This window comes from Gobius niger (genome assembly GCF_951799975.1).
Source record: "Gobius niger genome assembly, chromosome: 1".
Taxonomy (NCBI): domain Eukaryota; kingdom Metazoa; phylum Chordata; class Actinopteri; order Gobiiformes; family Gobiidae; genus Gobius; species Gobius niger.
This window is the reverse complement of record NC_136852.1, coordinates 2,558,468-2,581,042: the sequence shown is the minus strand read 5'-3', so window position 1 is coordinate 2,581,042 and position 22,575 is coordinate 2,558,468. Positions and strand designations below refer to the sequence as shown.

The 22,575-nt window shown below is 46.0% G+C and overlaps 1 protein-coding gene across 1 annotated transcript; it reads left to right on the top strand.

The window, feature by feature from the left end:
- The first annotated feature begins 741 nt into the window (after window positions 1-741).
- Window positions 742-21,286, top strand: LOC306969176 (alpha-2-macroglobulin-like). Its single transcript, XM_079564776.1, has 35 exons — window positions 742-825; window positions 1,362-1,548; window positions 2,298-2,454; window positions 2,522-2,574; window positions 4,071-4,091; window positions 4,159-4,324; window positions 5,125-5,209; window positions 5,366-5,477; window positions 5,820-5,934; window positions 6,086-6,195; window positions 6,929-7,084; window positions 8,654-8,878; window positions 9,096-9,153; window positions 9,631-9,776; window positions 9,839-9,988; window positions 11,347-11,502; window positions 11,961-12,081; window positions 13,655-13,781; window positions 13,985-14,210; window positions 14,274-14,400; window positions 14,463-14,584; window positions 14,659-14,710; window positions 14,932-15,015; window positions 15,311-15,487; window positions 16,403-16,478; window positions 16,600-16,756; window positions 18,003-18,077; window positions 18,163-18,325; window positions 18,606-18,787; window positions 18,847-19,071; window positions 19,153-19,265; window positions 19,385-19,475; window positions 19,616-19,684; window positions 21,028-21,133; window positions 21,205-21,286. Exons 1-35 carry the CDS (start codon window positions 749-751, stop codon window positions 21,261-21,263), a joined length of 4,326 nt encoding a protein of 1,441 aa, XP_079420902.1. The 5' UTR covers window positions 742-748; the 3' UTR covers window positions 21,264-21,286.
- The last annotated feature ends 1,289 nt before the right edge of the window (window positions 21,287-22,575 follow it).

Below are 22,575 nucleotides of genomic sequence, written 5' to 3'. Positions count from 1 at the left end.
GAAAAAAGCACCAAAACAGCCACAAAAAATGAGAAGAAAACAAGGATGTAAACGCAACAAAGATGTGACAAAAATTCAACAAAAATGTGACAAAAATTCAACAAAAAATGACAAAAATTCAATAAAAAATGTCACAAAAGAAACATACAAAAGGTGACTCAACACAGCAACAATGCGAAGAAAAAGATCAGTTTTGTGGGTCTTAGCTTTCAAATGAGGTGTTACACAGGCCTATATAATGGCCAAAGAGGACAGAATGCATTTGGTTCAGGCGGGAGTTAAGGGGTTAAAACAGCTCTGCACCAGAGTCCATCTCTTAGAGCCGTATGAACCATCTCAGGGAGGGGCCTCCTGGTGGTTCCCAAAGTCAGGACTAAACACGCTGAGGCTCAAGCCGAAATCTACAACATGAGGATGTGAGACAGGCCTGAACTCTGACGATGTTCAAATCCAGGCTGAAAACAGTTCTTTTTGCCCATGAATATTACACTGAAAGTATTTTATCTGCACTCTTGCCTTTTACTGTAATTGATTATTTTTTATGTTGATTTTTTATTGATTTAATCTGTTTTTTGAATTGTCTTGTGTAAGAATTGTGCTCTACAAACAAACAGAATTGAACTGACAGAGTTTCAGTGTTTGCTCATTGATTTTGGACACTGTAGGCGGGACAGAGGAGACGGGGTCAGCTCGGGCTTCAGGTGCCGAGGTTCAGAAAAGAGCGTTTGGAGCTGAGCCTCACTCAGAGATGGGACGTCCCGGCAGCAGCGCGGCCCTGGCCCTGCTCCTGTTCTCGGCTTTGAGCCTCAGGACCAATGCAGAACCGTGAGTCATAAATCTCTCAGCTTTACCTTAAAATGCTGTTTCTGCAAGATTTTATTCACAAATATGTTTTTGTTAACCTTTACCCACCCGCCTAAACCAAATGCATTCTGTCCTCTTTAGCCATTATATAGGCCTGTGTAACACCTCATTTGAAAGCTAAGATCCACAAAACGGATCTTTTTCCTCGCATTGTTGCTGCGTTGTGTTGAATTCGTTGAATTTTTGTCACTTTTTGGTTGAGTTTTTGTCACATTTTTGTTGAATTTTTGTCATTTTTTTGTCACATTTTTGTTACGTTTACATTCTTGTTTTCTTCTCATTTTTTGTAGGTTTTTTTTATGCTTTTTTCCCCAAGAAGCTTTTTGATTAGGGTAAAGCCAAACTGGAGAAAATGGGATCCGTTCAGGTGGGAGTTAAGAGGTTAAATAGATGTTGTGAGTTTTTAAAGTTTTATCTTTTGAACGGCTCCCAAAGACTCGAGCCGTTAATCCCATCACTCTTCTATTCTTAACGCTCTTCTCTGCTGGTGGTTGCAGGAAGTTCTTGGTGGTGGTGCCCGCGGTGGTGGAGTCCGGTACTGAGGTCCAGTTCTGCGTCAGCCTCCTGCAGCTGCCGGAGGAGCAGGAGTTCACGGTCACGGTGACTCTGGAGTCCAGAGGAGAGAGGAAAACCATCTACAGTCAGTCTTACGATGAGGACAAGCACGACTGCAGCTCCTTCCAGGTCAGACGCCCTTCAACCCCTTAACTCCCACCTGAACCGAGCACATTTTCTCCAGTTTGGCTTTACCCCAGTCCAAAAGCTTCTGGAAAAAAGCTGTGAAAATAGCAACAAAACTGAGACGAAAAACGATGATGGAAATGTGACAAAAAAGTGAGAAAACATTGATGAAAAAGTGACGATAAATTGATGAAAAAGAGGCAAAAATGTCACAAAAATGTCAAAAGAAATTGACAAAAAATGACAAAAAAAAATGACAAAAATGTTACAAAATGTGACAAAAAATTACAAAAAATGTGATAAAAAAATTGACGAAAAAATGACAAAAAATTTATAAAAAATTGATAAAAAATTTGACAAACATCTGATGATAAATTGCAGAAAAAATGACAAAAATGTGACCAAAAAATGACAAAGAAATGACAAAAATGTGATAAAAAAATTGACGAAAAAATGACAAAAAATTGCCAAAAATTGCCAAAAATGTGATAAAAATTTGACAAAAAATTGACAAAAAAATGACAAAAAATGTGATAAAAATTTACGAAAAAATGCCAAATAAAGTGACAAAAATGAGTTGAACGCCCAACAAAAAAATGATGGAAAAAAATGTGATGACGTGAGGAAAAAGACCCTCTAGATTCAGGCGGGAGTTCAGAGGTTAATGAGCCCAACAAAGTGAGGACAAAGCCCTACAGGAAGAACAAAACACGCTCCACATAGAAAACCCTGTGTTGGATCATGTTCTCCAGGCTCCGGTGGTGGAGAACTCGGACATCCAGAACTTCGAGGTGGACGTTCAGGGGAAACGGTTCATTAAGAAAGAGACGAGAAAGATCCAGATCCGAAACTACGGCGTGAGGACGTTCGTGCAGTCGGACAAGCCGCTGTACCTGCCCGGACAGACGGGTGAGTGGCAGAGTGGTTAGCCCGTGGTCAGGGGTTCGTGTCCTGACCCGTCTCTCTTTGTCCCCAGTGCATTTCCGGGTGGTGACGCTGGACTCCAGGCTGCGTCCGGCCGTGGGTTCTGTGAGTGAAGCAGTTTATCAGTCTGAGTAAATGTTTGGAGCTGTTGAAATGACTCGGGCTAAAGTGCACAGGCCTGGGCCGGTTCCAGATTTGGGGCATTTCTGGTAAATAAATGTTTACTCAGAAACAACAGCAGGGCCGGCCCGGGACAACTGAAAGATCAGTAGGCGTGTTTATTATTATTACACAAGGGGGCGCTCTTCCAACCTTCTCAGGGTAAATGTGAACTGACTTTCCTCAGAGTTAGACTTCAGGTCAGAAACCGTGAGTCACAGTAACATGAGCTAAACACAGTGAGCTCTTGGTTTGCAGTAAAAGGCCGAGGCCTCATTGCTCTTCAAGTGAAGAAGGAAGTCATGGAGACTCTGCTTTAGACAGAACTTTATACATGTGCTGTAAGAGGTACATTCTGAAACTAAAGTCATAAGTAAATTAAAAAAGAAATAGAGACGATAATTTAACATTAGAAATCATATGATTGATGCAAATGAATGTTGAAGAAATATGTATATATTTTATCTGCTGTAAGAACTGGGACAAACATGACTCTACAGCAGAAACACATGACAAGGGTTGGTTTTGTAGAATGAGAGTCATTAATAATTAACTAGTATTTTAATTATATACAGGATTTTTAAATATTTTCTTGTTGCATCCAGCAGAAGTGTAATGTTCTAAAGCAGAGTGTTGCCTCTAGGACTGTTCAAGTATAAAAAGACACCCCCAACATTTTTAAATTTTTATTTAACCTTTAATTCATCACTAATGTTTATTTTGGTTAAGTACAATTGACCTGTTAAGGCGTAATTTCTGGTGCTATGCTAACTTGCGCCACAAGATGGCAGTAGCGGCCCGTGCGTAGGAGACTGACGTCCCCGGTCTCGCGCAGAGTTAGCTCAGTTCTGCGTAAGGTTTTCAGCTGAAGTCAGCAAAGGCAGAGCCGCGTCTGAAAACTATATTTTGTCTGTTTACAGAATAAAGCCCAAATGTTCCATCCCCGCCTGTGTCTGACTTCACGGGGGTAACATAAAGCAGAGTCTCCATGACTTCCTTCTTCACTTCTCAGTCTGTGACTGAAGAGCAATGAGGCCTCAGCCTTTTACAGACTCACGTGTCTGACCTACAGTGTAACTCTGCAGCCAATCACATCACAGAGACTCAGAGTGGGCGGGGCTCAAATGTGACCAAACGCCAAGATCTGAGACAAAAATAAATATTTCAGCTTTGACTGATCAGGACAAAACAAACGATCTGATTTTCAGTAATCGGCAAAACTGAAAATGTGAAAATCACAATTTGTAGAGTTATTATAAAAAGAGCCAAAGAAGTTACGTTTCTAAAACTAAATATTCAAGCTCATGTTGATGATGTAAGAGGTGATGTTTGTAAGAGAAACGTATTGTGTGATGACATGAACAAATAAATAAATGAATCGATGAATGAACCGTATTTATAATTTCCTGTTGGATCTGACCGTGTTTGTGCTTCTGTTTCAGTACGACGTCATTGAGATAAAGGTAAAGTCTGACAGAAATGAAGTGAGTGTTAGACAGAACATTATCATCACTCCTTATAATCAATCAGGACCCGCTGGACAACCGCGTGGCACAGTGGTTAGAGCGCAGCTCCGAGGGGAAGATCCTGCAGCTCTCCTACGACCTCACCCCAGAGGCCAGACAGGGGGATTACAGCGTGTCTGTGACCTCAGGCAGATCTACCACCACACACGGCTTCCAGGTCCAGAAATACGGTGAGAATACTACTACAGTACTACAGTATTACTTCTATATAATACTACTACTACTACTACTTCATTTCTCCTTAACATCTTAGCTTTAATGTCAGAGTAAATAAAAGACCCTACACCTGCAGCGTCTTTCAAAATGTCATGAAGTTCACATGTTTTTACCTTATTATGTTTTTTTCACTCACTGCTGTGTTGTATCAAAACAGGTTCTAGTGCGAGATATTCAAGAGCTCAGCTCTGTAGACCTTTGAAAAGACTTTAGTTTAGTGTTTTGCTTACGTTCTTATCGAGTCTTACTCGACTCGTGCATTTAATAGTAACACATGCATGAAGAGCTCTCCTCATAACAACATGTCAGCGTCGCACATACAAGAACATTACTCTGACATTTGATACAGCTCATTCCTCCTGAGTTTACCAGATCAAACCAGATCTTAAATGTGATCTCTCTTCAGTTTATTTCAAACATATTTATGGAACTTATGGCACATTGAGTTTAAATAAACATGCCGATTTGCATATTGAATCGAAGAGGACGTATCGAGCGATTCGATATAATATCGAGAAGCGTCACATCCCTAGTGGAAACATCGACGCATTTGCAGATTTATCACTGGGAATTTTTTTCCTGAAAATAATTAAATCGGCCAATCCTGTCTCAGTAACAGCTCGAAGTTCAGACTAAAAACTTGATACAAAAGTTTGATTAATCAGTGACGATCATGAAGATAAAAATGTGTAATAGATGAAACAGAAAGACTTCGGTTTCTGAATGTTTTTACCGCGCTCTGTTTCTCCTCTAGTTCTCCCAAAGTTCTCTGTGGAAATCAAGGCTCCGGCTGAAGTCAGCATCGCGCTGGAACAGGTGGAGCTCCAAGTGTGTGCGAAGTGAGTCACTCATATAAAACATCTGTGAAGTTTGCTTTGACACAAACTCCCAACACAATCATTTATTAATCATTTATTAATGATTTATTGATGATTTATTGATGATTTATTAATGATTTATTGATGATTTATTGATGATTTATTGATCTCCTGCAGATACACGTTTGGTCAGTCGGTGCCGGGGTCAGTGGAGGTTCAGATGTGCAGACTTTATGATCTCGTCATATACAGCCGCCTGGAGTCTGTGTGCCACAAAGAACAGAAGCAGGTAAACAAAACTACTACTACTACTACTGCTGCTACTACTGTTACTACTACTACTACTGCTACTACTACTGCTGCTACTACTGCTACTACTACTACTACTACTACTGCTACTACTACTACTGCTACTACTACTTATGCCAATGGGAAACCTTAATATGTCGAAAAAAAGATTTAATGGTTCACCTTTAACCCCTTAAATCTGATGGTTCATCTGACTCCACTAAATAAACAGTAAAATTGTGTTTGTGTTTGTTAATCTACTGTTTTTACACAATCACCACAAGTGGCTCATCTTTCCCCGACTCTCTCCTAATGTTGTACAATATCCTGTGGTGTTTCTCAGATGGATAAAGGCTGTGCCACGTTCATGGTTCAGACGGATCAGTTCAAGAATGAACCTCTTTTCCGAATGAAGGACGAATATTATATCAAAGCTAAGATGACTGAAGCAGGAACAGGTGAGCTCCATCTACAAACTCTGAACACCACGGCTCAGCAGGTTCATATAAATAAACCACTTATTCTTGTGGTTTAATGCTTTAATGTTTTCAATTTCCTGAACTTCTTTGTCAAAGTGTAAAATTGTGTTTCTTTATATTTTTCCTTCAGATGTTGAGCAGCTCGTGGAGCATAAGGTGAAGCTCTCGTATCAGATCGGGAAAGTGGAGTTCGTGGACGCACCGAAGAGATACAACGTAGGAGACATCCTGGACGTGAAGGTACAGACCACACACAAACACTGACCTTTTCATGCCACAAACCTGTGGTATGAAAACATATATATACATTTTGTCTCTGAAAATATCTGCATTTTTGGCTAAATTTAATGCATGAGGCGCTTTATCTTTATACAATGATTCAATGATTCAAATTGATATCAGGAACCACTTTGAATCGGTCCCACAGGAACTGGAAAGACTTTTGTCTCTGCCATGTGTTGGTAAAGCCTGTGTCTGTGTGTCTGCGTGTCTGTGTGTCTGCGTGTCTGCGTGTCTGCGTGTCTGCGCGTCTGCGCGTCTGCGTGTCTGCGTGTCTCTTGTCTGTGTGTTTGTGTGTCTGCGTGTCTGTGTGTCTGTGTGTCTGCGTGTCTGCGTGTCTGTGTGTCTGTGTGTCTGCGTGTCTCTTGTCTGTGTGTTTGTGTGTCTGTGTGTCTGTGTTTTTGTGTGTCTGCGTGTCTGTGTGTCTGTGTGTCTGCGTGTCTGCGCGTCTGCGCGTCTGCGTGTCTGCGTGTCTCTTGTCTGTGTGTTTGTGTGTCTGCGTGTCTGTGTGTCTGTGTGTCTGCGTGTCTGCGTGTGTGCGCGTCTGCGCGTCTGCGTGTCTGCGTGTCTGTGTGTCTGTGTGTCTGTGTGTCTGTGTGTCTGTGTGTCTCTTGTCTGTGTGTTTGTGTGTCTGCGTGTCTGTGTGTCTGTGTGTCTGTGTGTCTGCGTGTCTGCGTGTCTGCGTTGTGTTCAGGTGAAAGCTGTGCATCACAACGACACTCCGGTCTCCGACACTGAGGTTCACCTAAAATCCGACGACCAAATCCTGCAGAGCCTTCGGACCGACGGGGACGGACTGGCCGTGTTCAAAGTCAACACCAGCAGCTTCCCCGGAGACTTCGCTCTCACGGTGAACTTTAACATCACCTCATTCAGACGCTTTATTAAACTTCACAAGATTCTCAATGTGCTATTTCCAAACGTTGGGGCTAAATGTGTCCCTCAAACCTCCTGCAGAATTTATTCCATCCATTCCTTTTCTTCCGCTTTATCCGGGCCGGGTCATGGGGGGGAGGGGGGTGGATGAGATTCGCCCTGAGTACCTTCAGTCTCTGGATGTTGTAGGACTGTCTTGGCTGACACGTCTCTGCAACATCGCGTGGCGGTCGGGGACAGTGCCCCTGGATTGGCAGACCGTGGTGGTGGTCCCTCTCTTCAAAAAGGGGGATCGGAGGGGGTGTTCCAATTACCGAGGAATCACCCTCCTCAGCCTCCCCGGTAAGGTCTATTCCAGGATGCTGGAGAGGAGGATTCGGCCGATAGTCGAACTTTGGATCCAGGAGGAACAATGCGGTTTTCGTCCTGGTCGTGGCACACTGGACCAGCTCTATACCCTCCGTCGGGTGCTCGAAGGTTCGCGAGAGTTTGCCCAACCAGTCCACATGTGTTTTGTGGATCTGGAGAAAGCGTTCGATCGTGTGCCTCGTGGTGCCCTGTGGGGGGTGCTCCGGGAGTATGGGGTCCGGGGCCCCCTGTTAAGGGCTGTCCGTTCCCTGTATGACGCAGCAGGAGCTTGGTTCGCATTGCCGGCAGTAAGTCAGACCTGTTCCCGGTGCGTGTTGGTCTCCACAGGGCTGCCCTTTGTCACCGGTTCTGTTCATTACTTTTATGGACAGAGTTTCTAGGCGCAGCCAGGGGCCGGAGGGCGTCCGGTTTGGGAGCCTCAGGATCTCATCTCTGCTGTTTGCGGATGATGTTGTTCTGATGGCTTCAACAAACCAGGACCTTCAGCTGCTCTGGGGCGGTCTGCAGCCGAGTGTGTGGCGGCCGGGATGAGGATCAGCACCTCCAAATCTGAGGCCATGGTTCTCCTTCCCCTCTACAGGTCGGTGGGGAGTCCTTTCCTCAAGTGGAGGAGTTCAAGTATCTCGGGGTCTTGTTCACGAGTGAGGGACGGATGGAGCGTGAGATGGACAGACGGATCGGTGCGGCGTCAGCAGTGATGCGGTCGCTGTATCGGTCTGTCGTGGTGAAGAGGGAGCTGAGTCGGGGCAAAGCTCTCGATTTACCGATCGATCTACGTTCCCGCCCTCACCTATGGTCATGATATTTGGGTCATGACCGAAAGGACAGGATCGCGAATACAAGCGGCCGAAATGAGTTTCCTTCGCAGGGTGGCTGGGCGCACCCTCCGAGATCGGGTGAGGAGTTCAGTTACCCAGGTGGAGCTCGGAGTAGAGTCGCTGCTCCTTCTTGTCGAAAGGAGCAGCTGAGGCGGCTCCTGGCATGTCCTATTGGGAGAAGGCCTCGTCGAAGGCCCAGGACACGTTGGTGGGATTATGTCCCCCAGAACAGCTGGAGGAGGTGTGTGTGGATCGGGAAAGCAGAAGAAAATGGATGGATGGGTCATGGAGGTGTTTGCATCTACGGTATGACCTCTGGATTTGTGGACCATGTTCATTCATTCCTTTCCCTTCAGGCGAGTCTCTACAGTGAGTACGTGTGGAGCTACAGAAACCCTCACTTCACTGAAGCGTCTCTGCACCTCACGGAGATCAAGCCGCCGTCGCTCCACAGGAAGACCTCCAGCTCTCTTGAGGTGGAGGGCGGGGACCGGACTCTGGCCTGTGAGGGGGAGGAGAGCTTCACCCTGACGTACACCTTCATCGGGGAGGACACAGGCGCCACCACCATCATGTACCTGGTACCACCACCATCAACACACTGTTTCTAATGGGGAAATGTTTGAAAGCCTTAAGACAAATAAAAGAAAACTGCTGACCTGAAATCAATTCAATCAAAGTGTGATTATCTCTCATTATGCAGCAGCATCAGCAGTTGTAAACATAGTTGTAGTAACGGGAGCAGTACTTGTGTTTGTGATTGCGTCGACTGAAGAGAATAAACCTCCTCTTCCTCAGGTCCTGTCCAGAGGAGTCATCGTCAAATACGGACACTCCAGCAACTACATGGCCACAAGTACGACCGCCCTGCACCGTCACTGACCGGCAGTAACTCATTACAATTACAAAACCTTTATTAGATTATATTGACTTTATCAAGTAACAATCAGTAACTTTTTAGTAATGAAGCTGCAAACAACAGAGAAACAGTCACAGATTTATGAGGTGATGTCGTTCATCTGAGACGTGAAGCAGCAGAACAAATACAACATGGAGGCGGAGGGAGAAAAGGTTAAAGTTCAGGTGTATCTCATTGCATGCACTGTCTCGACCAAATGAACAAATAAATACAATAAAAATCATGGCGTGACTCGGTTAGGTTAGAAAGGTTAGAAAGACGTGCCTTGTGTCTCTCCATCTTCTTTTCTTATCAAATCCACTGGACATATGTATGTTTGATTTCCTTTTGAGAAAACTGGAGACATGTTCAGGAACAGTCTTTACTCTGAGTGAGTGAGTGCTCAGCTGCAGGTCGTGTGTTCTGTTCTCTCAGTGACACAGGGGAGTCTGACGTTCAGGATGGACATGACCCCGGACATGGCTCCTGCAGTGACTGTCGTGGCCTACGCCGTGATGCCCAGTGAGAGTGTGATCGCTGCGTCCCACGACTTCAAAACAGAGAAATGCTTCAGTAACAAGGTCTGAGTCCTGGATGGAGCGGCAGGAGGAGTGAGGAGTTCTTATACTTGTGTGTTGTCCAGGTGGAGCTGGAGTTTTCTCCTCCCTCCTCGGTGCCTGGGGAGAGCAGTTCCCTGAAGGTCTCGGCGTCTCCTCTGTCTCTGTGTGGACTCAGCGCCGTGGACAAGAGCGTCCTCATCCAGAAACCGGGCAAAACCCTGAACACAGACAAGGTACTGGACCAGGACTTGGGCAGGAATATAAAGGAGAGTTTGAAAAGGTCACGTAAGGCAGTAATGGACGATGAGGAACTGCTGAGGAAAATCTGCGACGGAAAAGCATTGAGCACTTTATCTGACAGTCCAGTGAAAGTCAAGTGTGAGACATGAAGCCATAGACCAGTGGATCTCAGTCTTTTAGTCCTGAAATTCAGTAACACGCTGGTTTTTCCATCTAAACAACCTTGGAAATGCGTCTCACTCAGAGTTGCAAAATCCAGAAATGTTCCGCAGGAAATAACTGGAATAAACAGATTTAACGCAAAGGAAAGTTTCTTCGTATGTGAAGCGTATGTCTCGATCGTCACGGTGTGACTGCCCCGTTACAGACAGCCGAGGTGAGTAGAGTAGCCAAGTACAAAGTACAAGTACAAGTAGTCACGTAAAAAGTAAATGTTTTTAAAATATATATTTCTGAAGAAAACGAAATTAACGAAAACACAAACAACAGATATTTTAGGTCAAAGCAATTTTTTTTAAAAATTTGCCTGTAATTGACCTTTATTTAAAGCAGTACTAAATAACTCGTTTACCATAATCAATCCTTCCCGTCGTCCCTCTGGGGGTAATACAGGTGTTTATGGGATGGTTGGGGGGTCTGTCATCGCCCCCTGGTGTCTCTGGCCAGAAAAACACAATTGCAACTTGACTGCCATCGGACCGGAGCCACCAATACACACTGATAGAATCATTAAGAAGAAGCTAACAGGCTAACTGCGGGCTAGCACCTCTTAAACAGTATTTACAGCCAAGTTTGAGTGAAACAAAATATTTCCATTGTGTAACTGGATGAACAATATCCCTCTGTCCCTTTGTCTTTCCTGTCAGTGTAGTATTTACTCTCACCAACAACTAATACGGAAAAAAATCGCGACATGCTACAACACCTGCAGTGTCGCTTATGGCCTCTCGGGGCCAGTAACTGTTATTCTACTAGTGTGTATTGGGGCTCCGGGAAAGGAGCAGGAAAACCTGCTAGTGTGGTTTTGTGGCCAGAGACACCAGGGGGAGATGAAAGACCCCCCAGTCATTACATTAACACTTGTATTACCCCCACAGGGACTACGGAGAGGATTTATTAAGGTAAACAAGTTACTTAGTCCTGCTTTAACCAGGAAAGTCCCGCTGAGGTAAAGAATCTCTTTTCAGGGCAGTCCTAGCCCCAGAGGGGAACCTGTTGTACATGTTTTTAGTGGTAGTGGCACTAGTTTGAGAGAGACGAATGACCTTGGATGAAACTGTTTGCCTGAGCTCCTCTACAGCAGGACTACAGTAGGTCTAATCCCAGACTAAAGCCGGTCTGACCTGTGCAGATCTTCGAGCTCCTGCCGGTGACGAAGGCGCGGAGTTTCCCTCATGAAGTGGAGGACCATATGGGGTGTGTGAAAGTTCGAAACAGAAGATCAGTCCTGTATCCGAGACCTTACCCAGAGTCCGGGGACAAGAACGACGTCTACAACATCCTGAAGGTGAGATGCCCTCCATCCTCCTTTAGTCCTGTTGTGCAGCTTAAAGGTCTTTTTATCCGTTTTTAGATTTTTGAAGGCAGGCTAAGTAGAAGGTTTTCGGAGATGAACATCAAGGTCCTAATCAGTTTCTGATCAGTTTGGGGTGACAGTGGCACAGTTGGTAGAGCAGGTCGTCTTATGATCGGACGGTCGAGGGATCGAATCCCAGCTCCTGAAGATGTCATTGTGTCACCGTCATTGTGTCCTTGGGCAAGACACTTCACCCTCCTTGCCTCCAGTGTCTGCGTACGCTGGTGTGTGAATGAGAGAGTGAATGGGTGACTGGTTACTTGCTGTAAAGCGCTTTGGGCCTGATGAAAGTAGAAAAAGGCCTTAGATGTGGAGGCCATGAAACCTTGTGTTAAACCGCTGAGAGAGCATGTCAAATATGAATATTAATAATCCTTATATCTTCACAGGAAAAAGGACTGAAAATGGCGACCAACCTGATCCTCCGCACTCCGTCCTGTGTGAACTTCAGAGGGACAGAGTACCACCACCTACGTGAATACTACACCTACACCATGATGAATTACGGTGGTGAGTTGCTTATACCGTCCTAATCAAGTCTAAGACCAGCTGAAAAATGAGAAAACAAGTCACAGATCTTAACGAGTTTCCAAGTAGAGCATCAATCTGCAACAAGAAGAAAAGGGAGACAAAATGTTTTGAGTAAAGATATTATTGAAAACATTAAACTGAAATAGTCTGTTTTACAGCTGATCAAAGTTTAGGACCACATGACTTTAAAATCCCAAATCTGCACAAACATGTGGATTCAGAGCCATTTTCTGTTGTGACTTTGTCCAGATGGCAAAGGCAAAACAAAGTGTTGTTTTGATCGTGGTCGGGTTGTTGAGCTGCGTAAGCAGAGGCTCTCGAGGTGGATCGCAGTATGACAGGCATTTGGAATTTCTTAAAAGATTCTGAGGGCTATGGAACAAAAAAGTGAAGTGGAAGATCCGTAAAAATGTCCCCAGCTCGGAGCCGGAGGATCTGTTTGGCCGAAGGATCCTCGACGCAAATGGAGTCGTTACTGGATCCGGCGACAGGACAAAGTCATGACGGTGTGAAAACCGTCCACCAGAAATAAACTATTTCAGTTTATTAGTTGTTTTCAGTAAAAGGTTCACTCATTATTTTTTGTGTCACTCTGATTTCTTCTTGTTGCACATTGAAGTGTTATTTCGATTTTTATCTTACCAGTCTGTCAGCAGCAGAGCGTTTGGATCTGATCTTTAAAGGTGCACTATGCAACTTTTTATGTAAAAAAAGGTAGAGGTGGCATGTGCATTTGTTTTTTTTCGTGTTCACGCCAAGCTTGGGACGATCCGCGGCACAGCGGACGCTGTAGCTCGTTCTCTCTCTCGAGACGTGAACATTGTTTAGCTCACGATGGATAAATAAAGTTTTTAGTTTGACCCATGAGAGCCGACGGCTTAAAGGGGCTAGATGCAAGTTTGTGATTTTATACTCACAACTGCCATCTCAGGCCTTGTGCGTAACTGCAGCTTCTATATTAAGCTCGTGCATGACAGTGAAGGATTTTAGAGGCAGTTTTGGCTAATGGGTCTGGCCTCATTCTACACATTAGGACATGGCTGGAACATGTAGGGGGAGGAAAATACATTATTTTAACATTTTTTAAACTCCCTATAGTCCCTTTAAGAAAGAACACAAGGCAGCGCGAGGTAAACGAGGACATGAATGTCACCTCCTCGTGTGACGCCCCTCACAAGTGGCAGAGGCGAATAGGCAAATCGCTCCACCACTCGGAAAATAATTCGCCAAGAGCCTGCGCCCTCCGTGCGCCGCCACAAGATCTGGCCCAAAGTGTTTTTTAGGTTTTCACCTCTGATTGACCCGTATAATAATAATACATTTTATTTGTCGGCGCCTTTTAAAACACCCAAGGTCACCTCTAACGTATCCACGGTTACATATACATTCAATTCCGAAAACCAGAAACCCTAAAAAACAGAAGTGAAATCACGGACGCTAAGCTAATCATGATGCAGCCGCTGAGAGGTCACATACGCACTGATCTCAACTTTTTTAACATAAAAAGTTGCATAGTTCACCTTTAGACATCGATCTGACGTCTCTTTTCTAGTTGCTGCTAGTCCTGGACTTTCAGGGAACTTCGGACGAGGTGGCAGCGGTCCTCCACCTCCTCCCCCGCTGGAGACCGTCCGGACCTTCTTTCCCGAGACATGGATCTGGGACCTGGTGGACGTGGGGTGAGTGCTTTCACAAGGAGGTCACAGGTTCAACCCCCAGATCACATGGGAGCCCAGCGTGGAGTTTGCATTTTCTTCCTGTGCTTTTCCGGAACTCGAGAGCTTCAAGGAGCGTGACTTACATTCAGCTAAAGCAACATCAGAACAAAAACAGTCACGAAACAACTTAAACTCGTATGGTAACCTCTGACTTTGTTCCTCAGGGCGTCGGGCAGTGCGGCCCTGGCCCTCTCCGTCCCCGACACCATCACCACGTGGGAGACCGAGGCCTTCTGTCTGTCGCCGCACGGGTTCGGACTCGCGCCTCGTCAGCAGCTCACCGTCTTCCAGCCGTTCTTCCTGGAGCTGTCGCTGCCCTACTCCATCATCCGCGGAGAGAGCTTCGAGCTGAAGGCCACGGTCTTCAACTACCTCTCCTCCTGCATCATGGTGAGTGTCCAGGCAGGCCAATGAAGGGGAAAACTGCTTTAACATCTTTCTTTGTGTCCTCAGGTTCACGTGACTCCGGCCGCCTCCTCAGACTTCACGCTGACCCCTCTGTCCGGAGACCTGTACACGTCCTGCCTCTGTGGGAGCGAGACCAAGACCCTGAGCTGGGCCATGCTCCCCACGACCCTCGGTACAGACGCTCTTTTACCACTCGGACTGTTTGAGCTCAATGACCGTGTGTGTTTCCTGCAGGTGAGGTGAACGTGACGGTGAGGGCGGAGGCCGTCCCGTCTCAGGTGCAGTGCGACAACGAGGTGCTGAGCGTCCCGGACAGAGGCCGCGTGGATGTGGTCACCAAACAGCTGCGGGTCAAGGTCTGCGCCTCAAACTGCACCAGAAACCAGCTTCAACAACAGCGTTATTTAACTCACTGTGTTTCATGTTTCAGGCTGAGGGAACGGAGGTGGTGAAGACCTACAACTGGCTGCTCTGTCCCAAAGGTCCAGCACATTCATATTAGGGGGAAATGTTGTTCACTGACGGGAACCTTGTGCTACCAAGGTCTGAAGCAAACGAGCTTAGGGTCCGGGAGTGTTCAATCAAGCTGTTAACCCTGTAGTTTACAGCTCTACAAACATGTTGGGATTCTTGTATTCATTGATCATGTCCTTCATGTCTCTGTCCAGTCCTGGTTTAACCCTGTAAACTGTGGTTGTTTCAGGGGAGACTCTGAAGGAGCAGGTGGAGCTGTCTCTCCCTGCGAACGTCATCCTGGGATCAGACCGAGCCTCCGTCTCTGTCCTCGGTAAAACATCACTCTCCATACTATACTTTGTCTTTAAAGACCTCCGTGTCCTCTGTCTTTAAAGACCTCCGTGTCCTCTGTCTTTAAAGACCTCCGTGTCCTCTGTCTTTAAAGACCTCCGTGTCCTCTGTCTTTAAAGACCTCCGTGTCCTCTGTCTTTAAAGACCTCCGTGTCCTCTGTCTTTAAAGACCTCTGTGTCCTCTGTCTTTAAAGACCTCCGTGTCCTCTGTCTTTAAAGACCTCCGTGTCCTTTGTCTTTAAAGACCTCCGTGTCCTTTGCTCTTGTGACTCCAGGGGACATTCTGGGCCGGGCCCTGAAGAACCTGGACGGTCTGCTGCAGATGCCGTACGGCTGTGGGGAGCAGAACATGGCTCTGCTCGCCCCCAACATCTACATCCTCCAGTACCTGCAGGACACGCAGCAGCTCAGCCCAGAGGTCAAGGAGCGCGCCTTCAAGTTCCTCAGCAGCGGTGAGCTTCAGCCTGATGCCCTTCCTTCCCCTGTTCTCCTGTTGCCACATGTCCTCCTGTCAAATACCTTTGCACTATATTAGTTAATATTATGAAAGTGAACAATTGAGATATGCAAAGGGTCTGTGAGAGCTGGAAACTACGACACGATTTGCGATTCTGATATTTTATATACAGCATGTTTTATTTTTTATGAAATTGAGCATTGAGTTCCATATAAACTTTTAAAACTGCTGTTTAACATCACGGGTCTCAGTCATTACGTTTCAGCTTCATCAGGGAGTTTTCAGAAAAACACTTTCTCCCGATTCAGCGTCATAAATGCATTCTCCGAATCACAAGCTACAAAACGATATTTGTCTCATATTTAAACCATCTTATATGTAAAGACAATTAGACTCTCCTTAACACAATGATGCTGTACGTGCAGAGGGTGATGAGCGGAGGCAGTGGCAGCAACAATCCGCCCTGCAGGTTGTGGGACACTCGCTTGTTATTAGTGAGAATAGTTTGCAGTTTGTTCAAAGTGGCTGCAGAGCAGACGAACATGATTCTTCTGCAGTGAGTTTTTATTGGCAGGAGCCAAAGGAAGAGGCTCAATGATTCTGATTGGCGAACATTTCTAAAATCCTCAGGTTAAGTTACGTCGCAGGAGCGCAAACCTCGATTTGGTAAAGGTTAATCGTGCAGCCCTACTAGAAACGAGTTTAGGCAAAAGCTGAGAGATTTTACTCAACTACTTCTACTTTCAAAATTAAAACTTAATGATAAACTTCAGGTGGTGCAGCTTTAAGTGCTGGATTCAGTTTGTTCAGTTTTAGTTGAGTCTGTCTTCACACTATTGTCACTACAGTCCTGTGCCTCACATCGCCCCTTCTTATCATGAAATGGTCTTATGAGACTTTTGTTTTGCAGGATACCAGAGGCAGCTGAACTACAAGCACAGAGACGGCTCGTACAGCGCGTTCGGCCGCGGCGACGGAAACACATGGTGAGGGTTCTCAACCACCGGGTCAGGGCCTGAAGGAGACACACAGTGGCAAAACCCGACTTTTAGTGATTATGTACTGGCTCTATGTTCCTACTATGACCGCACTTCCTCTGTGTTTCAGGCTGACCACGTTCGTGCTGCGGTGCTTCTCTAAGGCGTCCAAGTTCGTCTACATCGACCCGCAGAAGCTGGACCAGTCCCGGAGATGGCTCCAGAGCCGACAGAGGGAGGACGGCTGCTTCCTGCCTTCAGGGAAACTCTTCAACAACCGTATGAAGGTCAGAAACTCTTCAACATCCGTATGAAGGTCAGAAACTCTTCAACAAACGTATGAAGGTCAGAAACTCTTCAACAACCGTATGAAGGTCAGAAACTCTTCAACAACCGTATGAAGGTCAGGAAACTCTTCAACAACCGCATGAAGGTCAGAAACTCTTCAATAACCGTTTGAAGGTCAGAAACTCTTCAGCAACTGTATGAAGGTCAGAAACTCTTCAACAACTGTATGAAGGTCAGAAACTCTTCAACAACTGTATGAAGGTCAGAAACTCTTCAACAACCGCATGAAGGTCAGAAACTCTTCAACAACTGCATGAAGGTCAGGAAACTCTTTAACAACCGCATGAAGGTCAGAAACTCTTCAACAACTGCATGAAGGTCAGGAAACTCTTCAACAACCGTATGAAGGTCAGAAACTCTTCAACAACCGTATGAAGGTCAAGAAACTCTTCAACAACCGCATGAAGGTCAGAAACTCTTCAACAACTGTATGAAGGTCAGAAACTCTTCAACAACTGTATGAAGGTCAGAAACTCTTCAACAACTGTATGAAGGTCAGAAACTCTTCAACAACTGTATGAAGGTCAGAAACTCTTCAACAACTGTATGAAGGTCAGAAACTCTTCAACAACCGTATGAAGCTCAGGAAACTCTTCAACAACTGTATGAAGGTCAGAAACTCTTCAACAACCGTATGAAGCTCAGGAAACTCTTCAACAACCGTATGAAGGTCAGAAACTCTTCAACAACCGTATGAAGGTCAGAAACTCTTCAACAACCGTATGAAGCTCAGGAAACTCTTCAACAACCGTATGAAGGTCAGAAACTCTTCAACAACTGTATGAAGGTCAGAAACTCTTCAACAACCGCATGAAGGTCAGAAACTCTTCAACAACCGTATGAAGGTCAGAAACTCTTCAACAACCGCATGAAGGTCAGAAACTCTTCAACGACTGTATGAAGGTCAGAAACTCTTCAACAACTGTATGAAGGTCAGGAAACTCTTCAACAACCATATTATGGTCAGAAACTCTTCAACAACCGTATGAAGGTCAGCTCAATACGGAGACCGCCCGACCTATAAACAGGAGTTTTCATCTATTTTATTTATTTGGGTTGTTTGATCATTGGACTGGGTGCCCAATGGGAAAAACATAAATTGCTGCCATGACCATGTTCCATATTCCTGAACACTCATCTTTACATTCTTCTCATTAATCCTGGTTCTTCTGCTGCTGTTTTCAGGGAGGAGTGTCCGACAACGTCACCCTCAGCGCCTACATCACTGCTGCTTTCCTGGAGATGAACGTCTCCACAACTGTAAGGAATAAACTCTCACTACTACAGTTACTGTTGCTGTTACTTCATCTACGTATTACCACTGTCCCTCTGTGTGTTCCTGTAGGACCCGGTGCTGCAGAAGAGCCTGTCTTGCCTAAGGAACCACACGGAGAACATGGAGAACGTCTACACCACGGCGCTCATGGCCTACGTGTTCAGTTTGGCCGGAGACACAGAGACACGAGCTCAGCTCCTGAAGAGGCTGTACTCACAGGCGCACGAGGGAGGTACGACTGATGCATCATGGTCCCTCACATATTAAGCCTTTTCTTGCTTTTTTGGAAACATATCTCGGAATAACATTTTGAAGTCATGTGGAGACGCCATTTATTTTTGTTGCTCATGTCACTTCCAGAGCTCCACAATCATCTGCCCATTACCACTAATCATTACAAAGATGGTGAACAGCAGTAGCTCAGATAAAGCTTGACTTAAGGGAACTATTGTGACCCTGTGACGTCTGTACGGGTGTGTTCGGGCCTGTATTACACTCCTCTGTGTCTCCAGGCGGGTTCCTGCACTGGTCCGCCGCCTCCTCCGCCTCCCTGTCGGTGGAGACCTCCGCGTACGTGCTGCTGTCCACCCTCACGCAGCCCCAGGTCGGTGTGGAGGAGCTGGGATACGCCTCTAAGATCGTCCGCTGGCTCACGGGCCAACAGAACCCCTACGGCGGCTTCAAGTCCACTCAGGTACCGGCTCTCTTTCTCAGTATCAGCGGCAGTGCTAATGAGCTGTAATTCCTCTGTAGGACACGGTGGTGGCGCTGCAGGCCCTGGCGCTGTACTCCACTCTGGTCTACAGTCCCGATGGCTCCAGTTCTGTGGTGGTGCAGGCTCCTCCCGGCGCCACAGACCCATCCATGTCCTTCACCGTGGACCAGAGCAACAAGCTGCTGTACCAGGAGCGGCCACTGGAGAGCGCTGTGGGGCAGTACGGCCTGGAGGTGACGGGGAGCGCCTGTGCCTCCGTGCAGGTGAGGGGTGGGAGGGGCCTTTGATGTGGGGGGGTCTCAGCGAGTGAATCCTGTCCTCAAAGAGTCGTCTGTTTGGCTCAGATCTTGACCCAATACAACATCCCGACGCCGCGGGACGAGCAGAGCGTGGGGGTGAAGGCGGAGGCGCACATGGAGTGTAACTCCACCGTCCTGACGCTCTTCCTCACGGCTCAGTAAGAACACGGACAGTTACTGCAGGGGGCAGTAGAAGTACTTTCTACTCAGGCCGGGATGTTTTAGAATCACTGTATCAAACTATTATTCAGGCAGAAACTCGTTTGTTTTCCTGCAGTTACTTTGGAGAACAGAGCAGCTCCAACATGATCATCCTGGACGTGAAGATGCTGTCAGGCTTTGTCCCGGACCAAAGAGCCCTCAACAATGTGAGTTACTACGACTACTACTACGACTACTACGACTACTACGACGACTACGACTACTACGACTACTACGACGACTACGACGACTACGACTACGACTACGACTACTACTACTACTGTTAATCCTTGTGTCTGTGTTGCAGCTGCAGCTCGAGGACCTCGTGGATCGTGTGGAGCAGAAAGACGACCATGTTCTGATCTACATCCGGGAGGTGAGTTCCCGCTGTGTTTTTACAGCTTTTAAATTGTTCCTTTTGCACTATGTTCTTTTGTATTATTTTATTGTATGGATTTTGGGGGTGGGCAGCTGGGCGCTTATCAGCTCTTGCTTCGACCCATTCGTTTTGAGTAGAGTTTTAACTGCTCAAATAAACAAATAAACTAAACTGAGATAAGATAAGCCTTTATTGATCTCACATTGGAGAAATGAACTTGTTACATTCAGCTCTTAGAAACACTCGGGGTGAGCAGATAGGCAGAAAAAGTGAGGAAAAAACGATTACGGTAAATAATAAATAGTGATATATCTTATATGCAATAACTATCAAGGACTTTGTGGGGACAAACAATATAAACAGTAAATGATAAGTAAACAGACTATAACAAAAATGTTATAGTCAGTATTAGCAGTGCAGGTTTACATCATAGAGCAAGTGGTTTATAAAGTGATTTAAATACAGGGATTATTGTGTGTATTTCTTCAGTCTGTTCTTTTTCCGCTCTGTGCGGCCCGGGGCCCAGCGTACGGCAGCGTAGTGGAGAGCAGAGGCCACCACAGAGTCATAAAGAGTCCTGAGCAGAAGCTTCAGTCTCCTCAGAAGGACCTCAGTCTCCTCAGAAGGACCTGAGTCTCCTCAGAAGGACCTGAGTCTCCTCAGAAGGACCTCAGTCTCCTCAGAAGGACCTCAGTCTCCTCAGAAGGACCTGAGTCTCCTCAGAAGGACCTCAGTCTCCTCAGAAGGACCTCAGTCTCCTCAGAAGATGGAGGCGACTTTGGCCCTTCTTGGTCCAGCTTATTGTTGAGATGAACACCCAGGTACTTGAAACTGTCCACCTCCTCCTGAAGTCGATCACCATCTCTCCCCCCCCCCCGCAGCAGCGCCGGTCTGATGGTGATGAAGGCACTGAAGAAGTCAAAGAACATGACCGTCTCAGCGCTCCAAGTAGGAGGTCAAGACGACTGGTCTGTAGTGGGCCAGTTCCCTGCCATGCGCTGTTTTAGGAACCGGGATCACACAGGAGGTCTTCCACAGGACTGGGACCTTCTCCAGGCTGAGGCTCAGGTTGTGGATGTGCTGAGGACCTCGGAGAGCTGGTCTGCACAGGTCTTGTACATCAAACAATTGATCCTGGAGCGCTGTAGAGGCCGCCATGATCGAAAATACACTCATACAGCGTGTTTGCGTCTAAACCCTGCATCAGCTGCATGAGAAGAACAAGTTGCTGAATAAAAGTTTAGAAAAGGCGGTGCAGTGATGAGTTCTGGAACTGAATGTTGCACTTCAGCAGTTTTTTGGCTCCTCCTCCTTTACTCCTGCTGTTCCTCTGTTCACAGTTGTCCAAGGACCAAACCGTGTCGTACCTTCTGCGTCTGGGGAAGGAGACGGACGTTCAAAACCTCAAACCTGCCGTGGTCAAGATCTACGACTACTACTCACCAAGTACTGCCAGAATACTCACGTACTTTTGCTTTAAAGTACTGCATTAATCCATGTTCCTGTGTGTCCCTCAGGTGACCGGGCGGAGTCGGAGTACACCTCGCCCTGCGCCGCTCCCACAGACCAGAACTGAACACGTTTGTAAAGATCCTCGAGGTAGGGGGCACTCGGAGAATAAAGGAACAGCTCAAGGGGTACGCCAGACAAACCAGACTGGGTACCACTGCGGGAGGTCCCAAAATAAAACCTGGTTTAATCCTACGCTTGATCTTGACCTCTGCTGCTCAGGATGCCGGGCCGGCGAGTGTTTGAGGAAGAGTTAAATGTGTGAATAAAGTTACTTTTGTGAATCAATCAGTGTGTGGGAATTATTGAGCTGCTCCTTCGTCTCCTCCTTCGCTGCCCTGAGTATTCTAAACAACAATAAACCATATATAACTATTCAGCTCTTCCTGTTCCTTCCTTCCTGTTCTCTCATCAAAAACAGCTCTTTTACATGTTTCCATTGGATCAGCTAATATGTGTCTCTCTCTCTAAAACCGAAATATCATGTTAGAAATCTAGGAGTGATCATGGACTTGGACTCAGAGAGACTTATCCATGTGTTTGTCTCCAGCAGGTTAGACGACTGTAACGGCTGCAGAACATCCAGAACCAGGAAATACGACCATATTAGTCCAGTGCTCCGGTCTCTGCACTGGCTTCAGTCGCTCAGAGAAGAGACTTTAACCTTTTAACTCCCGCCTGAACGGATCCCATTTTCTCCAGTTTGGCTTTACCCTAATCAAAAAGATTCTTGGGAAAAAAGCACCAAAACAGCCACAAAAAATGAGAAGAAAACAAGGATGTAAACGCAACAAAGATGTGACAAAAATTCAACAAAAATGTGACAAAAATTCAACAAAAAATGACAATTCAACAAAAAATGTCACAAAAAAAACATACAAAAGGTGACTCAACACAGCAACAATGCGAAGAAAAAGATCAGTTTTGTGGGTCTTAGCTTTCAAATGAGGTGTTACACAGGCCTATATAATGGCCAAAGAGGACAGAATGCATTTGGTTCAGGTGGGAGTTAAGGGGTTAAAACAGCTCTGCACCAGAGTCCATCTCTGACACGTTAGAGCCGTATGAACCATCTCAGGGAGGGGCCTCCTGGTGGTTCCCAAAGTCAGGACTAAACACGCTGAGGCTCAAGCTGAAATCTGCAACATGAGGATGTGAGACAGGCCTGAACTCTGACAATGTTCAAATCCAGGCTGAAAACAGTTCTTTTTGCCCATGAATATTACACTGAAAGTATTTTATCTGCACTCTTGCCTTTTACTGTAATTGATCAATTTTTTATGTAGATTTTTTTATTGATTTAATCTGTTTTTTGAATTGTCTTGTGTAAGAATTGTGCTCTACAAACAAACAGAATTGAACTGACAGGGTTTCAGTGT